We start from the raw sequence: 18408 nt of genomic DNA on the forward strand, positions 1-18408 counted from the left end.
GTGGGCTTTCAGAAAGTTCAATGCAGGACCCTCTTGGTCCCCCCTAATCTGAAGTAATGGCACAAACATCATGCCAAGCTTCCAAAACTTCACTTGGTATCACAACAACTCTTCATTTACAGTCATCAATCAACTGCATTTCTGCCATCCCTCCTGCTCTGCACCATACATTTTGATATTGATCCATCCCCTCTGAGTGACAGAACAGGAGTCATTTCCTCTCCAGAAACACTTCAACAGATGTTAATTTAATAATGTGTGGGAGAAAAAGCTAAGAAACAAATGGAGAGAAGGGCATAAACAGCTCCCAGCTGGCAGCAGCTCAGCACTTAATGTTGACATTAAAGCTTCGTCAAAAAAAAGAAAAGAAAAAAGTTTAAGTGTCTATCCATCTTGGAGACAGTTTTATTTTACACAGTTTCAGTCTTTTCAGACCATTCAAGTCTAACACAGTGAGGTGATAATGAAACGGATGATTGTGGGTGACTGGCTTTTAAAACATACAGATGCATCTTTGCCACTATAATTGTGGGTAGATGAAAAGCCTCTGATGTACCAATATTCACTGTTTTACTGGGCAATGCTACAAGCTTATGTGTGTGTTTAAAGCCCAGTATGCATCAAAATAAAAATGCATCAAATACAAACACAGAAAACTATGACAAGGCTATCAAAATCTAATGCATGTTGTTAGTATGTTACCCTGACAACACTGCTTAAACAAACCTGTGGCTTCAGGAAGCTAAGTGAAATACATCTGACAGTTTCACAGCCTAAGGTCTGAAAAATGTCATGACAAGAGCATGAAGAAGAAACTGGCTGTTGAAAGCAGTTGTTGGTGCAAACTGCTGTCACTGCAATAGTATACTTTGTCCATAATTCTAGGAAATCAATATATAAAGCAGTGGTGCTTCTGCTACAAGCAGCTATTTGGAGAAATCCCTCCAGATAATACATGTGAGGAAAAGTAATGGTTTCATTCTGGTGAAATTACCTGTGTATTGAGCCATGCAATCATGCAATAATGTTTTGTATTAACTAATACTGTGCATGTGCTTCTCTGAGGCATACAGTAATTAACCTAACAGGGCGTAACAATAGAATGTAGTTTTAAAATGTTTAAAGATAATTACCATTAGTGCATGGTGGTGCTGGTGAATCACATACTGTAACAAAACAACACCAACAACAAAAAGCATAGTTCTCATATTCTAGTATGTGTGTGTCCAGCCTTACCGTCTGCTACCTCCAGCTGAGCCTTGGCCATGATGCTGCCTGCAACAGTGAGGGCTTGGCAGATATAATACCCAGCATCAGAGCGCTGCACAGATAAAATGGTCAACTCCCCATTCACAGACACAGAAACGCGGCTATCTCCCTGCGTTGGCTGGTTGGGAAACAGAAGATCCTACAGGGAGCGAAAGTGGGAAGTAATGTTAATAAAATGGGATGGCATACTTGCTTGGTAGCCCGAAGGTATAAAATCTCGGCACTGGAACCTCCTGTATAGAAGATATTGATTTTTGTCTTTTCTTTCATGTTGCAGGCATATCTTCCATCTGAATATGAGACATTTCTGTAAAAATTCAGTATTGAATTGTTTTGAGCAGATACTGTATTTTGGTAAACCCTCATAAGCTTGATATTATATCCAACATTAATTTCTCCAGTGCTTTAATAGGTTATTGGGACTATTGTTGCACATATTCTTCACTCTCTTAGTAGAACTAATATGCACTTTACCAACCCAAGTCCCAACCCCCTTAGTTACTCTTGCTAGGTCAGGCAAGCATGACAAAATGAAACATGCCGTTTCCATTTAAGCTTGGTGCTGCAGCATGTATTAGATATCTGGGCTTCAGGCTATACATCTTCAAGAAGCCGAAAGCAAGGACCACAGTGTGTGATGGAAGTAAATATTTAAAATAATGTTGTGTATATCCAAATAAATAACACCAAAATGACTTGTGGGTGGCATGTAGCCTTACAGCGATAGGCTAATATAAAGAAAAGAAGTTAGCCTTTATCTTTTATGGGCTAGCGACAATTCATAATCTTAAACATGTCAGCAACCAACCTGTCCTTTTCCATATCACAGAAATAAGGAGGAAGCTAACCTGATGTTGATAATCTGGTGTTAGGCTGACTCCTTTCAATGTAGCTATACATTAGTTAGCTAGCATTTTGCAAACATTAGCTAACTTAAGGTGTGATTATTTACAATGTAATGTGTCCATGAAGCTGTGACAATGTATTAGGCTAAGCCTCGCTTTTACAAGTCCCTCAACCATATCTGTCCACCGTCTTCATAATTTGTTTTTGATGAGGAGCTGAGCACATAAATATAACAAAAAAAGAAACTTCTGTTGGGCACCAAACTTGCTCAATTGTTATTGGAGCACAGAACGGAAAGGGGTGGGACATAGGAAGACTAATTGGTTGGCTCTTGAGTAGCTTAAATCACATCTTTCTGACGGGGCTCTACTTAACTTGTCAGCCTTGGACTCTTGGAATTTTGAGACCCATGTTTGTCTTTAATTATATGTCCACCCTGGGTCATATAATAAAAAAGGACATTTCCATTATTAATTTTATGCAGATGATACTCTCTTATTTTGTCCTGTCACTAATGGTGACTTAAACTATACTACTGAATTAATTAACCAAATGAAGTGTTGATTGTCTTAAACTGTTTCGATAGGGAAAGAGTTAATTTATTGTATTTTTTTTATTGTATTTTACAACTTTGGCCATGACAGCTGACTTTAAAGGAATTACTGCTGTGTTCAAGGCATGTCTTATATTTACAAACACATTCCAACAATTATACAATTCAGTTACAAAAGTGGGTCAATGTCTCTTTCCTACTAGGTCTCAATGGCAGTTTCCCCCCAGAGTTATAATCCTGCTGTAATAACCTGTAATCACGGTCATGAAATTGAGGAATCAGCAATGTCCGTTTCTGCACCCCAAGCAGACAAGCTGATGGGCAGGAAAGGACATTAGCCTGCTTTCATTATGTCTAATGACTCTAATGCTGCACATGACATTGTTTCTTGCTAAGTGAATTGTTCGGTCAGACTGGTGTAGATGGGTGATAAATGAGCACTTCATTATCTGCCTTTGAAACAGAACCACATTGTGCTGTCCCCTGGTTTGATACTATTAGTCAAATTTTATTTTAGATAATCTACTCATGACGCTGCTGCAGACTTTTATTTGTAGAGCAAGATGGGCCTTAAGAGAAATTCCCCATAATGCACAGATACATACATTACATAATTATATACATCCTCAAAAGCGCTTTATAAATCCAATGTATTATTATTATTATTATTATTACATTACATAAATTTTGTCAAAATCAGTGTCCTCACCTGGCTACCCTCTCTTTGCCAGAAGACAGTGGGCTGAGGCTTGCCCCTGGTCTCGCAAGGAAAGGTAGCTGTTCGTCCTTGCGCCACAATCTGATCACGGGGTCGCACCACAAACTGGGGCGCCTCTGAGGTTAAAGGGTAAAATAAATAAAAACAAAATGGCAACACATTTGCACAGACTTCCAAAGTGTGTACTACAAAAGGCCTAGTATACCTGGACTTAAAGTCCAGCTGCAAGCTAAAAGGTTCATGCATTGTTGCTATTTCTTTAAGAACTATTCCTTGACTATGCCAATCACACAAGCCATTCATCCGGCTGCAAGAACATCAGAATGAATGATATTAAATTTTCAATTTTGGCTACTCAGTTTAGGTTTCTGAACTATGGCGTATCAACCATATAGTACCTGTACCCCCATTTTGAAAAGAAAGTGAGGTGGTAAATTCAAACTGCCAGGGGAAGTCAGGGGTTGATAGTAACAATGTAGATATGCATGTCCAAAATTAGTTAGATGAATGTGTTTGTGAAATGCCACAACAGTACATGCATACATGTGTGTGATCAAAAAAAGAAAGAGAGCAACGCATGCACAATGGGATCAGCTCTTACTTACCAACGGGGCGAGCTGGTGACACAACAATGGTGTGGGTGAGATTAACACAGAGAGAAGGAGAGCAGAGGAGTAGAACAGAGGGACAGAAAAAAAGAATGAAAATCAGAAATGAATGAGATGGAGTTGGGTTTCCATCCATGAAGTTAAGGGGGGAAGGAGGGTGGAGCTCAGTCACCAAAAGCAGGTGATGGCATGGGCCTCAAGGAAATAGCACCTTGGCAACGTTAGGGGGAAGGGTAAGCATTGCCAACATCCACTTTTTGTATGTCACAAGAATAACACATTCACACTGTCACCAGATGTGTTTGTATATCAGCTGTCTTGTGTAAATGAATCACACCTTTGACAAGGGCAGGCTCAGAATAAATTAAATTAAATTGATTAAATAGCAAATTACAATTACATAATGTCATCATTGACATTTGACTGACTGTCATGTATTACTTTTGTAGTACCTATCTTGTCTCACCATCAGGCCAATAAGAACTTCAATCAATGAAAATACAACATGAACACCTCAAAGGAAACATTCAGTTATTGTTCTTGTTAACATTCTCATGTCTTTTTGAAAAATTGTGCAGTGTTTGCTGCCTTAGTGCAGCTACATTCTGATGATCTGTGTTAACTCACTACACGTCTTTATAATATTTTACCCAAGCACACACACAAATGTGTCTTTAAGTAAGAGATACATTGCTTTAAGTATGTCCTATGTGACTGCAGCACCAATCTAAAAGGATAAGTTAGGTATTTTTTGACTGGACCCTATTTTCCCATGACTTTGTGTCTAAGTGACCAATGGGAGCAACAATTTCTGAAATGAGGCCAGTATTGAAGGATACTGCTGCAGAAGGCAGTGGTGAAACAGGCTGCAATTTAACCGTTTTAATCATGTTCATACCATCAATTTACATTAACTATAAGTGATAACTGAAATGTCCAGATTATTATTTCAAGTGTCCGGTAACTTCTGGAAAGTAACCCTACAGGGACAGACCTTTTAGTTCAAGAGTAAGATCCTTTTTTTTTTAACCAGAAACAGCCTCGAAATTGCTATCGCCAAACCAACCAGACTCCATTAAAATTAACAGTAATTTAATCACCACAACATACACTTCATTTAAAGTCAACTGAAACAAAATTAAACCTGCAAAAATGTCTTAATTTGTCTCTCCACTGTTCCAACAATAACCAACTGTGGTTTGGTTTAAATAAACCCTTAATTTACCCAGTTAGGGTAAACCAAAACCAAAAGCATCTTACTCTTTCACAAGAAGGTCTATCTCTGTGTGGATCCTTTCCATAGTTGCCAGATACCTATAATAATCTGAACATGTCAGTGGCAAAAACAAGCACTTGTAGTGGTTATAAATTGACGGTGCATACTGCCTTGAGTGGTTATATTGCAGCCTGTTGTGCCACTGCTGGCTGCGGTGCTCTCGCTCAATACTAGACCAATTTAAAAAATTGTTGTTCCCATTAGCCACTTACACAAAAAACATGGGGAAATAGGGTAAAGGTTGAAAAACATCAAACTTACCCTTTCATCTTGGGTTAGGACATCTTTTCAGGGTATAAAACAAGTCATGCATGAGTAATAGGAACAAGAATCCAATTTAGACAGCACAAAGTAATACAGGAGGAATAAAATGTTAATGTTATGAGATCTGTGATGTACAGTTTGTATGATGATGTATGATATACTTATTCAGGTGGTAAGAGTGTGTTATGAATAGATTGTAAGCCAGGTTTTACTTATATTAAATTGTAAGAACAATATTTTCCAACTCTCCAGTTTGAATGACAATGTGAAGAGCTGAAAGCAGAGGGGGTCTGATTTGCAAATAACACTATATGTAGTTTTTGTTTATACAACCTTTACTATGAAATAACTTCCTCATTTGATATGGTGTTAATATGGAGTGAGTGGGCTGGATGGAGAATGAGCCCCCAAGGAGAAGTCATAACAGTTCACTTAAAGCTGGTTAGATTGTTCATATGTGGAGCCTGGCTGGAGATCTGGAACAATCAAGTGCATCAGCCCTGCTATATGAAAGAAAAGCTGAGGCCGGGCCCAGCCTTTCAGCAGGGGGGCAATAACGCTCGTAAAGTGGGCAATAAAGGACTGATTGTCCTGTGGCCTGCTTTGGGAGATATAAAAAAATATCAGGGATGGGTTATGAGCTTTGCCATGACTGAGTCCACAAGCAGTTACCCACCTCTGATAGTCAGGTAGGCAGAGGCCTCCAGTTTACCCACACGGTTCTCTGCGACGCAGGTGAAGGTTCCCTGATCACTGAGTGATGCTTTCTTTATCCTCAGCAGGAAGTCTTCTTTTTCATATCTGATGTCATACCTGGAGACGAAGAGGAACAGTGACATCAAGTCGAATGATGTCTGGTTTGATTTCATAAAACGGGGAGATCAATAACAATTACAGATATCAAAATGCTTATTTTAATAAAGAAAATACAATCAACAAACACTGAAATTGATTCAAGGGTTGTGTAAACTTGTGTGATGTTTTCCATGGAAGCTTTTATAAAGGTTGTGTCATTTTTGATAGAATAAAGACAGACTTTCGAAGACAATTAAGACTCCCTGCTGCACACACTCTGCCACAGAGGCAGAAAAAGGGGAGCAATTATGCTGAGATGAAGGCATGGCAAAATGAAAGGTGCTTTCAGCTGGAACCCTGACTGTTCCACTATTTCAATATTTATAAAGACGAGCCACCCACTGTGGTATGGGCTGTGCAGTATGATATACTATATGTGTGTGAGTGTATCTGTGTGGGAGAGGGCATGCAAAAGAGAGAGAGACGGAGACAGAGGGGGGAGATAGACAAACAGTCTGAGAGTAAGGGAGTGGCACAGTCTGAAAAACTGAATTTGATGAATGAGCCTAGCAGTGAGAAATGACTAATTCATAGACATGTTCCATGCATCAGTGTGCATCCACCAGTGCAGCGTTCTGTACTGTACGGCAGCAGTGGTGCAGTCAGAGTGAGAGAAACATCTCAGCTACCAGAGTTTAGATAAGCGCCTCAGAGGGGCTACAGACAGAAAGAGTCGAAGAGCAAGAAGTCAGACTCTCGCTCTCTGGGGTCCCTTTTGGCGTGAGAGATCTTGTGAAATTGTCTAGCCAGCCATACTGATTCAGAGATGGGAGGCAAGTCAGGCAGAGAAATGGCACAAGGGGTGAGAAAAAGTCACATTTGAAAATAGATGTTCCAAAGGGTGTGGGCAGAATATCGATGGGGGGTTGTGGGGTCTGTCCAGAGTCTGCTGAGGACTCCATTCACAGCACATCTCTGACCCAGATACAGCTTTCCCAGGAGGCTGACGGGTTTACGGAAAGAATGAAACAAGTGGAAGGGGGAAGTGAGGCGAGGCAGGTCTGAAAGTAGGACATGTTTCTGGAGTCAAGGGGTACTAAGGTAGAGGGCACAGCACAGGTGGGCAGACAGACTGGCAGACAGAGAGACAGACAATTATTATAGTCTACCTCACAATATATTCTGACACGCCAGAGAGGGTACTATTCTGTGTCCACATAGCAGTCATGACTTGTAACAGGTGTTTGTTAACTTGTAGCACAAGTAACTAAATAATCAATTTAACACAGCTGACTAGGTCAACTGGGTTTTGAGCATCACAGGCCTCACGTTTACTCATATTCTATCTGTTGATGCCTAACTTTAATTGTGATTCTAGTAGTAACTGAATACATACCTCAGAACATATTCGTTTTTAATCATCAATACATCATTACGTAATTATGTGTATATTGTATGTACTTAGTTTTAGCTGAAAAATGTCCATTAATCAAAAGCAGGAGAAAAGTTCAAAGCTACAAGGAAATGCAATGCTACAGTGCAGTACCAAGTAGTGTACGAATAACCCTATGCAAGTCTGATGTAATCTAAAATTACATCATGTATCTTAAAGGGGAACAATGGCCATTTTCTTATTTTTTTTTTTGATATTTTTTTGGGCATTTTAGCCTTTAATTGACAGGACAGACAAGTGTGAAAGGGGGAGAGAGAGGGAGTGACATGCAGGAAATGGCCACAGGCTGGAGTCGAACCCAGGCCCCCGCGGCAGCAGCCTTGTACATGGGGCGCCTGCTCTACCACTAAGCCACCAACGCCCCAGTGCCCATTTTCAATTCATTCAAATTCATACATGTTACTCCTGTGGTCTGAGACAGTCAAAAAATATTGGTAAACTTGAACAACTCTCTCCCAAAGCCAAAAGCTACAGTGCTAAAACTCAAATTTGTGATGTCATATGGTATACAGTCTGGAGCTGCTCCACAAACAATGAGTAAGGGAAGATGTTAGATGGTAGATAGTCCTTTTTACACAGACATTGCACTATAGAGCTGCTGCCAAGTCCCGTCTTTATGCCACCTTAGATAGGGTTGGATATCGTTTGGGTTTTTTCCGCTACCAGTGCCCAAACGATTCTTTTAAAATGGTACCAGTGCCTAAACGATTCCTAAACCAATATTTTTTTCCAAAAATAAAGTAAAAAACAATGGTCAACGACATGAAAGAATGTTTTTTTTTTGTATTGCAAAGGCAAATTTGAACTTGAAATTCAATATATTACCACTTCAGAGTTTAAAAGACATTTACATATATACATATGAATTCACTATTAACAAATTCACATAACACATTTAAATTTGGGTAATCAATAAAACCTAACCCAACACTAGTAATTTAACACGATATAACAGTTACAGTAATAATAACAGCAGACATATTTTGAGTTGGGATCAATAACTGTCTCTCTAAGTTAGGAGAGACTCAACAGCCAGACGTTTCTCCATTATGTGTTTAGAAGTGGCCGAGATTGTCACTACAATGAGAATAACTGGCCCACCTTAACAGTCCACCTTAAATGAGTCTGGTCAGGTTCCAGTGTGAGGCTAACTTCACCCCTCAACTCCACAGCTAACCCCCTTCACTTTTATCTGTCTATCGGTGTTCTATCAGTCTTGAGGAGTTGTAGCATTTATTCAGTGACAAAAAGCCTATACTGTTCACAAATTGCACCACTGTGTTTAACTTCATTCTCTCTGCTCCTGTCGCTTCAGCCTTACTTTCACTGTCACACACGCACTATGTGTCTTTGTCCCTGGTTTCGGTACCCAACACTTGCCTTAGATATCATGCCAACATCACGGAAACAAAAGAGGCATGACAGGCATGATAATGTAACACACCAGTGTTGGCCTCCAGTGTGACATATGACATAGGCATCAGGAGCGCTTTCTAAACAATAGCTATGGCATTAGCATGGCAATAACAATTATTTACCGTCCCTGTAATACTGCGGCTCATCTTGTCCTCTGCTTGGAGGGTAAAGAGCTCCCAGACCTCATTGTTTTCCCAATTGGTGGACATTTTTGGCTGCTGTTCTTCTTTGAGTTAGCTGCTAACTGCCATCACCTGCTCTTTAAATCTCACATGGTGGGTCTCACGCATAGCATGTCGTCAATGCCATCTTAAAAGCGAGACAACTCTGTCCCCCCATTACGCGATTGTACCTTTTATACAGAATGGTGAGCCAGCATAACAGCGGGAATGTACTGAGTATATTGGCACATTTTTTGTTTTAGAACTGAGAACACTACAACAGAATACAGCTCATTTGGGTATAAAAAAGGAAGACAAACATTCTGTGGGTCCACAAAATCAAGCTCCAATTAATTGTCTCTTTAGCTCTAGACTTTATACCCCATGGTATCCCAAGTTTAAGACTTCCTTGGCTCATGTCTGTTTTTTGAGAGAGAAGTTCATGTTCACAATTATTCACAGAACTCTCCTTGGCCATGGAAATAACATATTGGAATTCTTAATTTAGGTGAAGTTTAGAAAGTTTCCCACAATTAGACACATTAGATGAGAAGGTGGGTTCTGAGGGTGCTGCAGGTCCCCCTATTGGCATGGAGTGTAACAACACAGCCTGTTGCCTCTGAACAGGATATGATAAGATTCCTGTCAGAATATATATGTAAAAAAAAAAGTTTAAAATGTGCAAATGTATTAATTCCTTCAATCTGATGTGACAACAACGTCACTTCAGATCAAAGTACAAGGGTCAGGGTAAGCTCACGGGTCAGCTAAACTTGGGGAAAGTTTTGCAGTAGCAGGAGCTAATCAATAGCACAAACAGGCTGGAAAAAAAGGAAATTGCCGGGACAGTTTTAGAGTTGCATTGGTCAATTGGTCAGCCAATTTTGGAGCATCAGACAAGCAGACATAATGATATGATGGGCTCAGGGGACGTGAGAAGCTTCAGCAAATAGACAACTGGATGTGTGACATCATTCAAAAGAAAATATTAGAACATGCAGTCCAAAGAAAAAAATTCTTTGTATTTCTTTGTACTGAAAGAAAAGAAAACATTTCTTTGGACTGTCGGCTGATGGAACCATCAATGTAGGTATGTCTGAGCAATTGTCCTGTAGCTTCTCAGCCCAGTCGCTTCAATAAATGTTTGACTTGTACATTTCTGTTGAAACTGGATATGTTGGAACTCTGTTCAGTGGTGTAGTGAAGGGTATAATCAGGTATACGGGGTATACACACATCTGTTTCTGGCCATTTATATATCTTTTATCCCACAAAAAAAGCCATTGGAATATATAGGAGAGCTAACCCACTTCCTCCCTGGTAATCTACCAATCTACTGAGATGTACACCTATGTCATCAACTACCAGATCACTGCTAATTCTGATCGGCAAAAGATCATGTTTTGACTTAAAATATACACTTTTGGAGGCACAGTCACAGCCAGAAATACAGATGTCTTGCTAAAAACAAAACAAGCAAAAAAAAACAAAAAACAGTTTTGTTGTTTGCTGGTCTTGATCAGTGGTCTACAGCTGGCAGCCCTCTTGCCTAGTGCGAGCACAAACTTGCATGCACACTTATGTGAGCATGTGCAGCATGTCTCTGCAAGAATATGTTCCTAGGTGCATGATAAAACATGATCAACATCATTTAGTTTAAACAATTTATCTTGTTTTCATGAATCACCTATAAGCAGTTTACATAAGCTACCAAGTGAATGACAAAGATTGCTGTTTACATTCTTTTGTTTTTGTATTTTCTCATGACGTGTCTGACATTGCCATGGAAATAGTCAATTATTTAAGAAAGAGTGCTTGCCTGTGTTTTGTGATTAAATTAAAGTGTTTGTTACAAAGTGGTATTTATTACATTAATTGGAATTATTGCTCATTTTAGTTGTAAAAACATTTAAAGTCCAACTAAAATTACATCAAAGTATTGTTAATTGTGGTTAAACCTATACTCAAACCCAAAGTGAAGGAATTAAAAGGCTTTGATGGATGGCCAGATTGCATAATGAGACATACTGTAATTAAAAGTAGAAAGCGCTGAGCAGTAACTACTAAGCCCACATGACAGGCCGATAATGACTTAAAAAATAAGTGCCCTAATGGGACTGCAAGGCAATTAACATGTACTTATGATGTGGGTACACAGGGTGGCTCAAACCACAGAGACACCTTACAATATGATGCAATTCAATACAACTGCATCAGAAACTATCAAAGAAATTACCACAGAAATGAATCAACACTGACTGGACTTTATAAAGTTCACACAGGTACTACTGCTTGCAGGGCTACTGTATTGGATTGCTTTATATTACACATATGCTTTTGCTATGTGTCCTCATCTGGACTTTTTAGTGTCTTGTGCACGCATATAAAGTTCAGTGGTATGTGAAAGTGAGAATTACTCATTAGCAACCAATGACAGACTTTGATCTGTTGTTATTATAGTAGTTAAAACAGCAAATAATTAGATTCTCTGCAGCTAATAATTGTTTTTCTTTTCAACGCTGATGAAAGTCTTTTTTTCTTTAGATCTGTAGCTGTGCTAAATGTGTCAGCTTTTATCCTTTTTGTGTAAATATACACACACAAACACACATGCATACACAGACATATGAACGACACAAATTCAGGAGCATTCCTCACCTGCCACGGGGAATGTCCACGTCCTCCTTTTTCCAGCGCAGTGTGGGAGATGGGTCACCATGAACCTGACACCTGAACTCTACAGTCTCGTCAACTAGGACCACCTGGTTCACAGGCCGTTGCACAAACACTGGTCTTTCTGGATGTGGGCAATACACATAGCACAGATGCTAAATATACTTTCAACAGAGTGGTAAATAGTGTATGTGCGAGTGCATAGTAAGTACCTGAGGAAAAAAAAAGTCATGCTTTTATTGCCCTTTGAGCCAAGCAAAGAGAATATATCAGACTTCTTACCAAACACTGAGAGCTGAGCTTTTTCACTCTCTCTTTCACCAACCATATTGGCCGCCACACACACATATATCCCCACATCACTCTTCTTGGTATTTGAGATTGTCAGCTTTCCTCCACGAACCTGCCAACAAAAAGAAGCATGCAGTTACAATGAACGACTTGAATACAAAGTGCTTTCCATTGTTAAAGCTCCAGGTAAATGTGAACAGGTGAATCTCTGCGTATGTGATTCAGAGTATATGGGTCATGTAAAAGGCAGCAGAGTGCTCCCTGGGGAGTAACCCACCGTGATCCTGTCATCTTTGAGGTCAAGACGAGCTTTATCTTTCCTCCAGAAGGTGGAAGGTTCAGGATGCCCGCGTGGAGGCTGACACTCGAGACTTGCAGTCTCTCCGACCGCCACCACCACATCCTGTGGGTTCTGCCTGAAGTCGTCACGTAACACTATGAGAAAAAATAAAGAAAGCAGGGGGCTGTTACTCTAACTGTAACAGTGGCTCATTCAGTCAATTAGTTTGAAGTTTCATTAAATTCCATCATGTGAACCAAGAAGTCGCTCTGAGACTGAGCTGTCTTGGGCCTTCTGACCTCTCCTACCTTTTTCTAACTTGAGAGTCCAAAGATAATTATATCAAGTCGACTGCCTCACAGGACGCTCAGCAATCTCTCTGTCTTTAATAATACAGCTATCCCCCCAAGGGTCTATGCATGGGCTCTTCTTTGATCTCGGCAGCTAAATGTAAGCGCGTGTAAAGCCAGGTAGGATTAACAGTACAATATACACAGGTAAGACACTAAGCAGGAGAGCCAGAAACATAAAGTAAAACTTAAGAGGCAACATAAGAAGGAAGGGCCAAGAACAATAAGTCAAAGATCATGCAATAAAAATTCAAACAACACGAAACTCCTACAGCCCTATGACACCTTCCTAACACAAATCTCATTACATCCCTTAAAGGGAAAGTGTTAGATAGAGGAAATAAGCCACTGAGACTGTTCTGAAGTCCACAACACACATTAAAACACAATTTCTTATTATGTTTTGCTTTTATAAAGCCACACAGTTGTGGCAGCAAAGCACACACTGGAGCAATTTTATCTGAAGGTTGTGCTAAAGGAAACTTTATGGAGTCCATAATTGAACAGGTTAACCCTCTGGAGAGTATGAATGAGCTCAATCCATTAAAGTTTAAGTAGTTTCTTGTGCGCAAGGAAAATATTAGTCGTAAAGTAAACAACCACTGCCCTGATAATTGCGCTAGAAGGAAAGCCAGAGGCTCCCCAAATCATTAAAATTCATCCTCTGGGAACCTTGAGCCAGAATTTTGCAACATAATAAATGCAATAATCAATACAATCTACTCTATGCTATCAAAGTCTGCACTGTGGGCTCTAAAAGATCCAGTTTTCAAGTTATTATTTTGACTATTAAAATACACTAGTTTAGCTGAGAAGGATATATTTTTTCTGAAACCTTGGATGAAAACATCATTTTAAAGATGTGCCTGTACTTTGTAGCAGGCACAGGGTCAGACCTTGGTAACTTGAAAAGAAGCTGTGTCAGCGCATGTAAAAATTGGAGGGAAAAGCACCAGTGGCCAGGGGTACTGACTGAATCACTCCTTTATAAAGCTTTATTACATGACGAGGGAACAGGTGCAAGGTCTCATTTAGGACCAGGGTTAAAATGGTTTTAAAATATCTCATTAGCAGCAGCAAATGTTACTGAGATGCTCCCAGTAGAGGGTTACACTGTTTCCTTTGAAAAATAATGTTAATGTCCACAGTACTTTTCTGTAGAAGGATCGACACTTTAGCTAGAAGAGGTGCAACAACTTTATACACTGAAATAAGAGAGCCTGGAAGTATCACAGCTACTTGGAAAACAGTTGAACGTGCACACCCGTAGTTGGTTATAATTCCATTTATGAAGTTATTTCTGCATTCTTTCTCTGCTGGACAAGCATTTAATTTATCTATGGCAGGGATGTCTGTACTTGAGTTTGTGTGTTCAAAGGATCGACATCAAAAATTGTCAAGCAGTGCCTGTATGAGCCATACTGATGCAGGTGTGAGCTATGCTGCTGCTAAGTTAAAAGGTTACAGCTTCAAAACTTCCTAATTCTGTCACAACTGTTGTCTTAAATATCAATATGAAAGCTACTGCTTTAAGTAGCTACAGGAATGACTGCACTGTGAGCCATCACTGGAATTATGGTTAAAAATAGAGATCATGTTTTGGATCCTGCAATGAGTTGTGCCCGCTTTGCATTAATACCTTATGACATGTTGTTTTTGTGAAAAGCCTTACTGTAGGCCAATTTTGAATAATAAAGTGCCTTGTGTGACATCAGTTAAAATACACTGTGAAAATAAAAGGAAACGGGTGTAAGGAATTAAAATATTTTTGTCAGCCTGTGAATAAATATTGGCTGCTACGTGTCATCTCTGATGTCAGATATAATGAATGTGATTATAATTCACATTTGCTGGACGTAGAAGATATCAGTTACGTGAATATTTTTTTCTTTCTAATTATTCCATTTATATACACCAGCTAGTAAAATGGTAGTTAGTGTTGTAAAATTTCCAAAAGAAAGTCTAATGTAAATCAAATGCATGGTGCATCACTAAAACTAAAGGATAGTTAGTAAAACTCAGAGCAGCACAAACAGAAAACACTGGCACAGTGTTTGGTTTGCTTTTCATCCTCATTACAGCCATAAGCTGTTCTGCTGATATACTGTAGCGTGAATTCCAAGTCCCAGAGGACACCTCTAGTGAAAAAGAAAATCAGGAAGGAGCCAAAGGCCCTTCGGCCCAGCTGTCAATCACATCCAGTATGTGCCGGAGTAAATGAGTCTCAGTTGCAGACACTACTTTGGCACCGACATATGCCTGGCTTGGCTGTCGCATGGTACGGTACACTTAGTGACCCATTCTATACAAAAAGAACACTCATCCAGTCACACGACTACCTACCCGTTTCTGTGTTGTCACATTAAAGATGCGTCTGTAACAGCAAAGCTTGTCTCCAGAGACTATGAAACCCAGACACACACAGGAAAAACTGCATGATCCAAGACAAGTGAAAACCCAATTATACAAATGTAAGGCAGGGAGTGGGTATTGTGTCATATTACATGCTGCTGATAGTTTAACTGAACAATAGAGTTTATGTGCAGTTACTGTGACACAAATCTAAAAACCCCTTGCTAACAAAAGAGACAAATAATATGTGTTCAAGGTCTCTGCCATTGGCCCCATACGGAGTGTCTTTAACATCTCGGTAGAAGAGTCACACTGCAGCTATTTGGCTCTTTACACCTATCCCTACGACATGTTATTATGAATCCCACTACATGCCTAAATTGGCTAGTACTCGTCACACTGACACGCCAAGGTGGGAGCTGGTTATGGTTAGGGGTAGAACTGGCCAATCTCCGATATTCTCTGAGAATAAAGTGGAAAATTAAAAAGAAGAACTAACAAATGTACTGCCAGGAAGTAAGGTGACGTGATATAAAGAGCAACAAAGTACATGATGGGAGTAAGATGTGGTAAATGAATGGGTCAAGCGCAGGACTTTCACACAGTGTCTGTACCCATCAATAGTGTAATATAATATGACATAGGTGTGGACGCTTCCAGCCACCTCTCTGTCAGCTCCACATGATTTGTACTAAATTTAGGCTCTTATGTCTATTTTGCAATCCTTGACAATGCTCTTTGTGTTTGGCGTTGGATGGTGGTGGTGTGTGGCTGCAAGTTGAGATGAGGAAATCAACTCACAAGTCTGTTAACTCTCCTCCTGCCGACTTCTAGCTAGCTAGCTGCTAGCTAGCCAGACTGTGGTTTTCAAACGTAAACATCAGTAAACACAGAGGAAAAGATAGCGAAGGTGGCCATCGTAAAAAGGCGCTGGAAATAGACAGGACATATGGTGTCCAGTATCCTTTGATTCACTGAAACTTAAATCATGGACAGCACCATTTGACCAGGTAGCTCTTTTTCTGTATGCCAATCCAATGAGCCCAATGTAAGAGTCAAAAGATTCTGATTATAGGTTTCACTTCCTCTGTGGTTATCTCCTCAACTGTAGTTGACAGCTATAGAATTCTGGTCTTAACCATATCTAACAAACAAAATCTTTTCAGATGGAGATCCCTGAATCTTATCAAATGGGGGCCTGTGATCTAATGTGTATCAATTTAGAGATCCTTGACATGAAAATGGTTTAGAACCACTGGGTTATTCCACCCCGGGTGCAAAAAGCATCTGTCTTGCAATTATATCTAACTCTTCATTTCTCCTCCTGTATGTTTTACTTATTGTCTCAATTTCAGGGAAATTTCCAATTTGCAGATCATCCAAAATGACAAAAAAAAGGGATTTCATCTGTTTTGTGATTGATGGTATACATAATAAATTATGTCTAAATAAATTGGAAGCGACTAACTAATTATATACAATCTATTGGTAAGAGGCCACTGCAGATTTTAAAATGTATGGGGGTGGGGTCTTTGTTCAAATACATAAATACTGTCAGATCTGTGATTGTGATTCACTCAATCCCGACAGTGTGCGTTATCCCACTGCATTGACAGCTACCCCACACCCCCAACACTGCTGTGGGTGTCTCCTGTCCTCACTGAGGCACCTCTGCAGGTTTTCTGTAGTTGGTATTCATCAAGGCATGTGAGATGTAGGGTGGGGGTGGTGTTGTTCTAATCTATTGGTCTCAAACGTGGAGCCCCTGTGGAGGCAGCACCCATGTGTAGTCTGTTGTCGGATGGTAATTATTTCAGATGGCGGGGCCGCCACCACTGCCTAATGTTGTCTGATTGAGTACTGCTCAATTATTCAAACAAGCCATTCAGGGGGCTCACTCGTTCACCAGTTTCATTTATCAAATCAGAAGGAGAATGATTTGTAAATGGGCTTCATTTCATGGCACAATGGGTGGTAAAATAATGTGACAAGGTGGAAGGAACTGAATACAAATAACTATACAGGGACTCATTATATGATTAATAGGAGGAAGGGGGGGGGGGGGGGGGGTTGTGTGTTGATGCACATTTTTAGATATTCCATCTCAGCATCCTGATTTCTTGAGACCCTCTTCAGCTACAGCAGCACTCTATAACTGAATTTCATTTCACCATTTCACCAGCAGATCTGTGAAGACCCCACTTGAGATTTTGATGCATGTTGCTCAGCTTGCAAGTTCCTCAGATGATTCAAATGTAGAGTACCAACTCCATTTGGTAACAAATACATGGATTTAGAGCAGCCTGTTTATTCCTATACAGCGGGTGATGTTTCAAAGCCTTGCGGTACATTTATCAGACAACGCATTTATTATCTTGTCTGGTACACTTAATGTCTCGTGTATCCATTGCAGTGTCTCTCTTTGAGCATGCAAGACAAAGTTGCTGAGTGTTATGACATCACACGGCTATAACAACAAAAGTAAATAACAATGCTTTGTTTGTATTTTTGTCACCCTTTCATGTCTGATGGATGGTAGTGTCAGTTTGACTGTCAGTTGGTCTGTGGTTCCACCACTTTGGCCCAGAGTGTAATGAAATGCCACAAAAGTTGGACATTGATGGTCATGATGGGACCTCTACCCCTCCCTCAGTCCCTGTCACCCACAAAATCTTTGTTTTAAGCCAAGCTAGTTGCAAGGCCTTGGGGCTGTCATTGTCAGTCTGTCCACCACTTTCATCTGACCATTCAGCTTTTCCCCCTAGAGGAGAAATCCTACTGACTTTGGTGATCCTTGACTTTTCCCCTATTGCTACCACAAGGTTGCTTTTTTTTTAATTTTGTTTCAGTGACATGTCTTGGGTGTTTTTTGTATGACATTTGGCACAAACCTGCAGTTCCTCCTCTGGATGAATTGCAATTGTTTTTTATCTTTCCATCATTAGGTCAAAATTTAATTTTGTCCAATACTTTGGTTTATTACCAAATGACATTCCCATCATCCTCAGCTGCAGTTTTTATTTAGTGCTACTTAGCATAAGTTAGCATACTAACATGCTAAACTAAGATGCCTTGCCTAAAAGTACCACTGTATGTGCAGCCT

At 39.9% G+C, this 18408-nt stretch overlaps 1 protein-coding gene across 1 annotated transcript in view; it reads right to left on the minus strand.

Moving 5' to 3' along the window:
• The window catches only part of LOC126387951 (roundabout homolog 2-like), a 113655-nt gene that overhangs the window by 36565 nt on the left and 58682 nt on the right, over positions 1-18408 (minus strand). The window contains exons 3-8 of the mRNA XM_050040767.1: positions 12601-12758; positions 12315-12435; positions 12018-12156; positions 6211-6347; positions 3378-3502; positions 1237-1408 (exon numbers count right to left, since the gene is read on the minus strand). Of these exons, the coding sequence (XP_049896724.1) occupies positions 1237-1408; positions 3378-3502; positions 6211-6347; positions 12018-12156; positions 12315-12435; positions 12601-12758 (852 nt within the window). The remainder of the gene's footprint in view (positions 1-1236; positions 1409-3377; positions 3503-6210; positions 6348-12017; positions 12157-12314; positions 12436-12600; positions 12759-18408) is intronic.

The sequence above is a fragment of the Epinephelus moara genome, chromosome 3 (genome assembly GCF_006386435.1).
Source record: "Epinephelus moara isolate mb chromosome 3, YSFRI_EMoa_1.0, whole genome shotgun sequence".
Taxonomy (NCBI): domain Eukaryota; kingdom Metazoa; phylum Chordata; class Actinopteri; order Perciformes; family Serranidae; genus Epinephelus; species Epinephelus moara.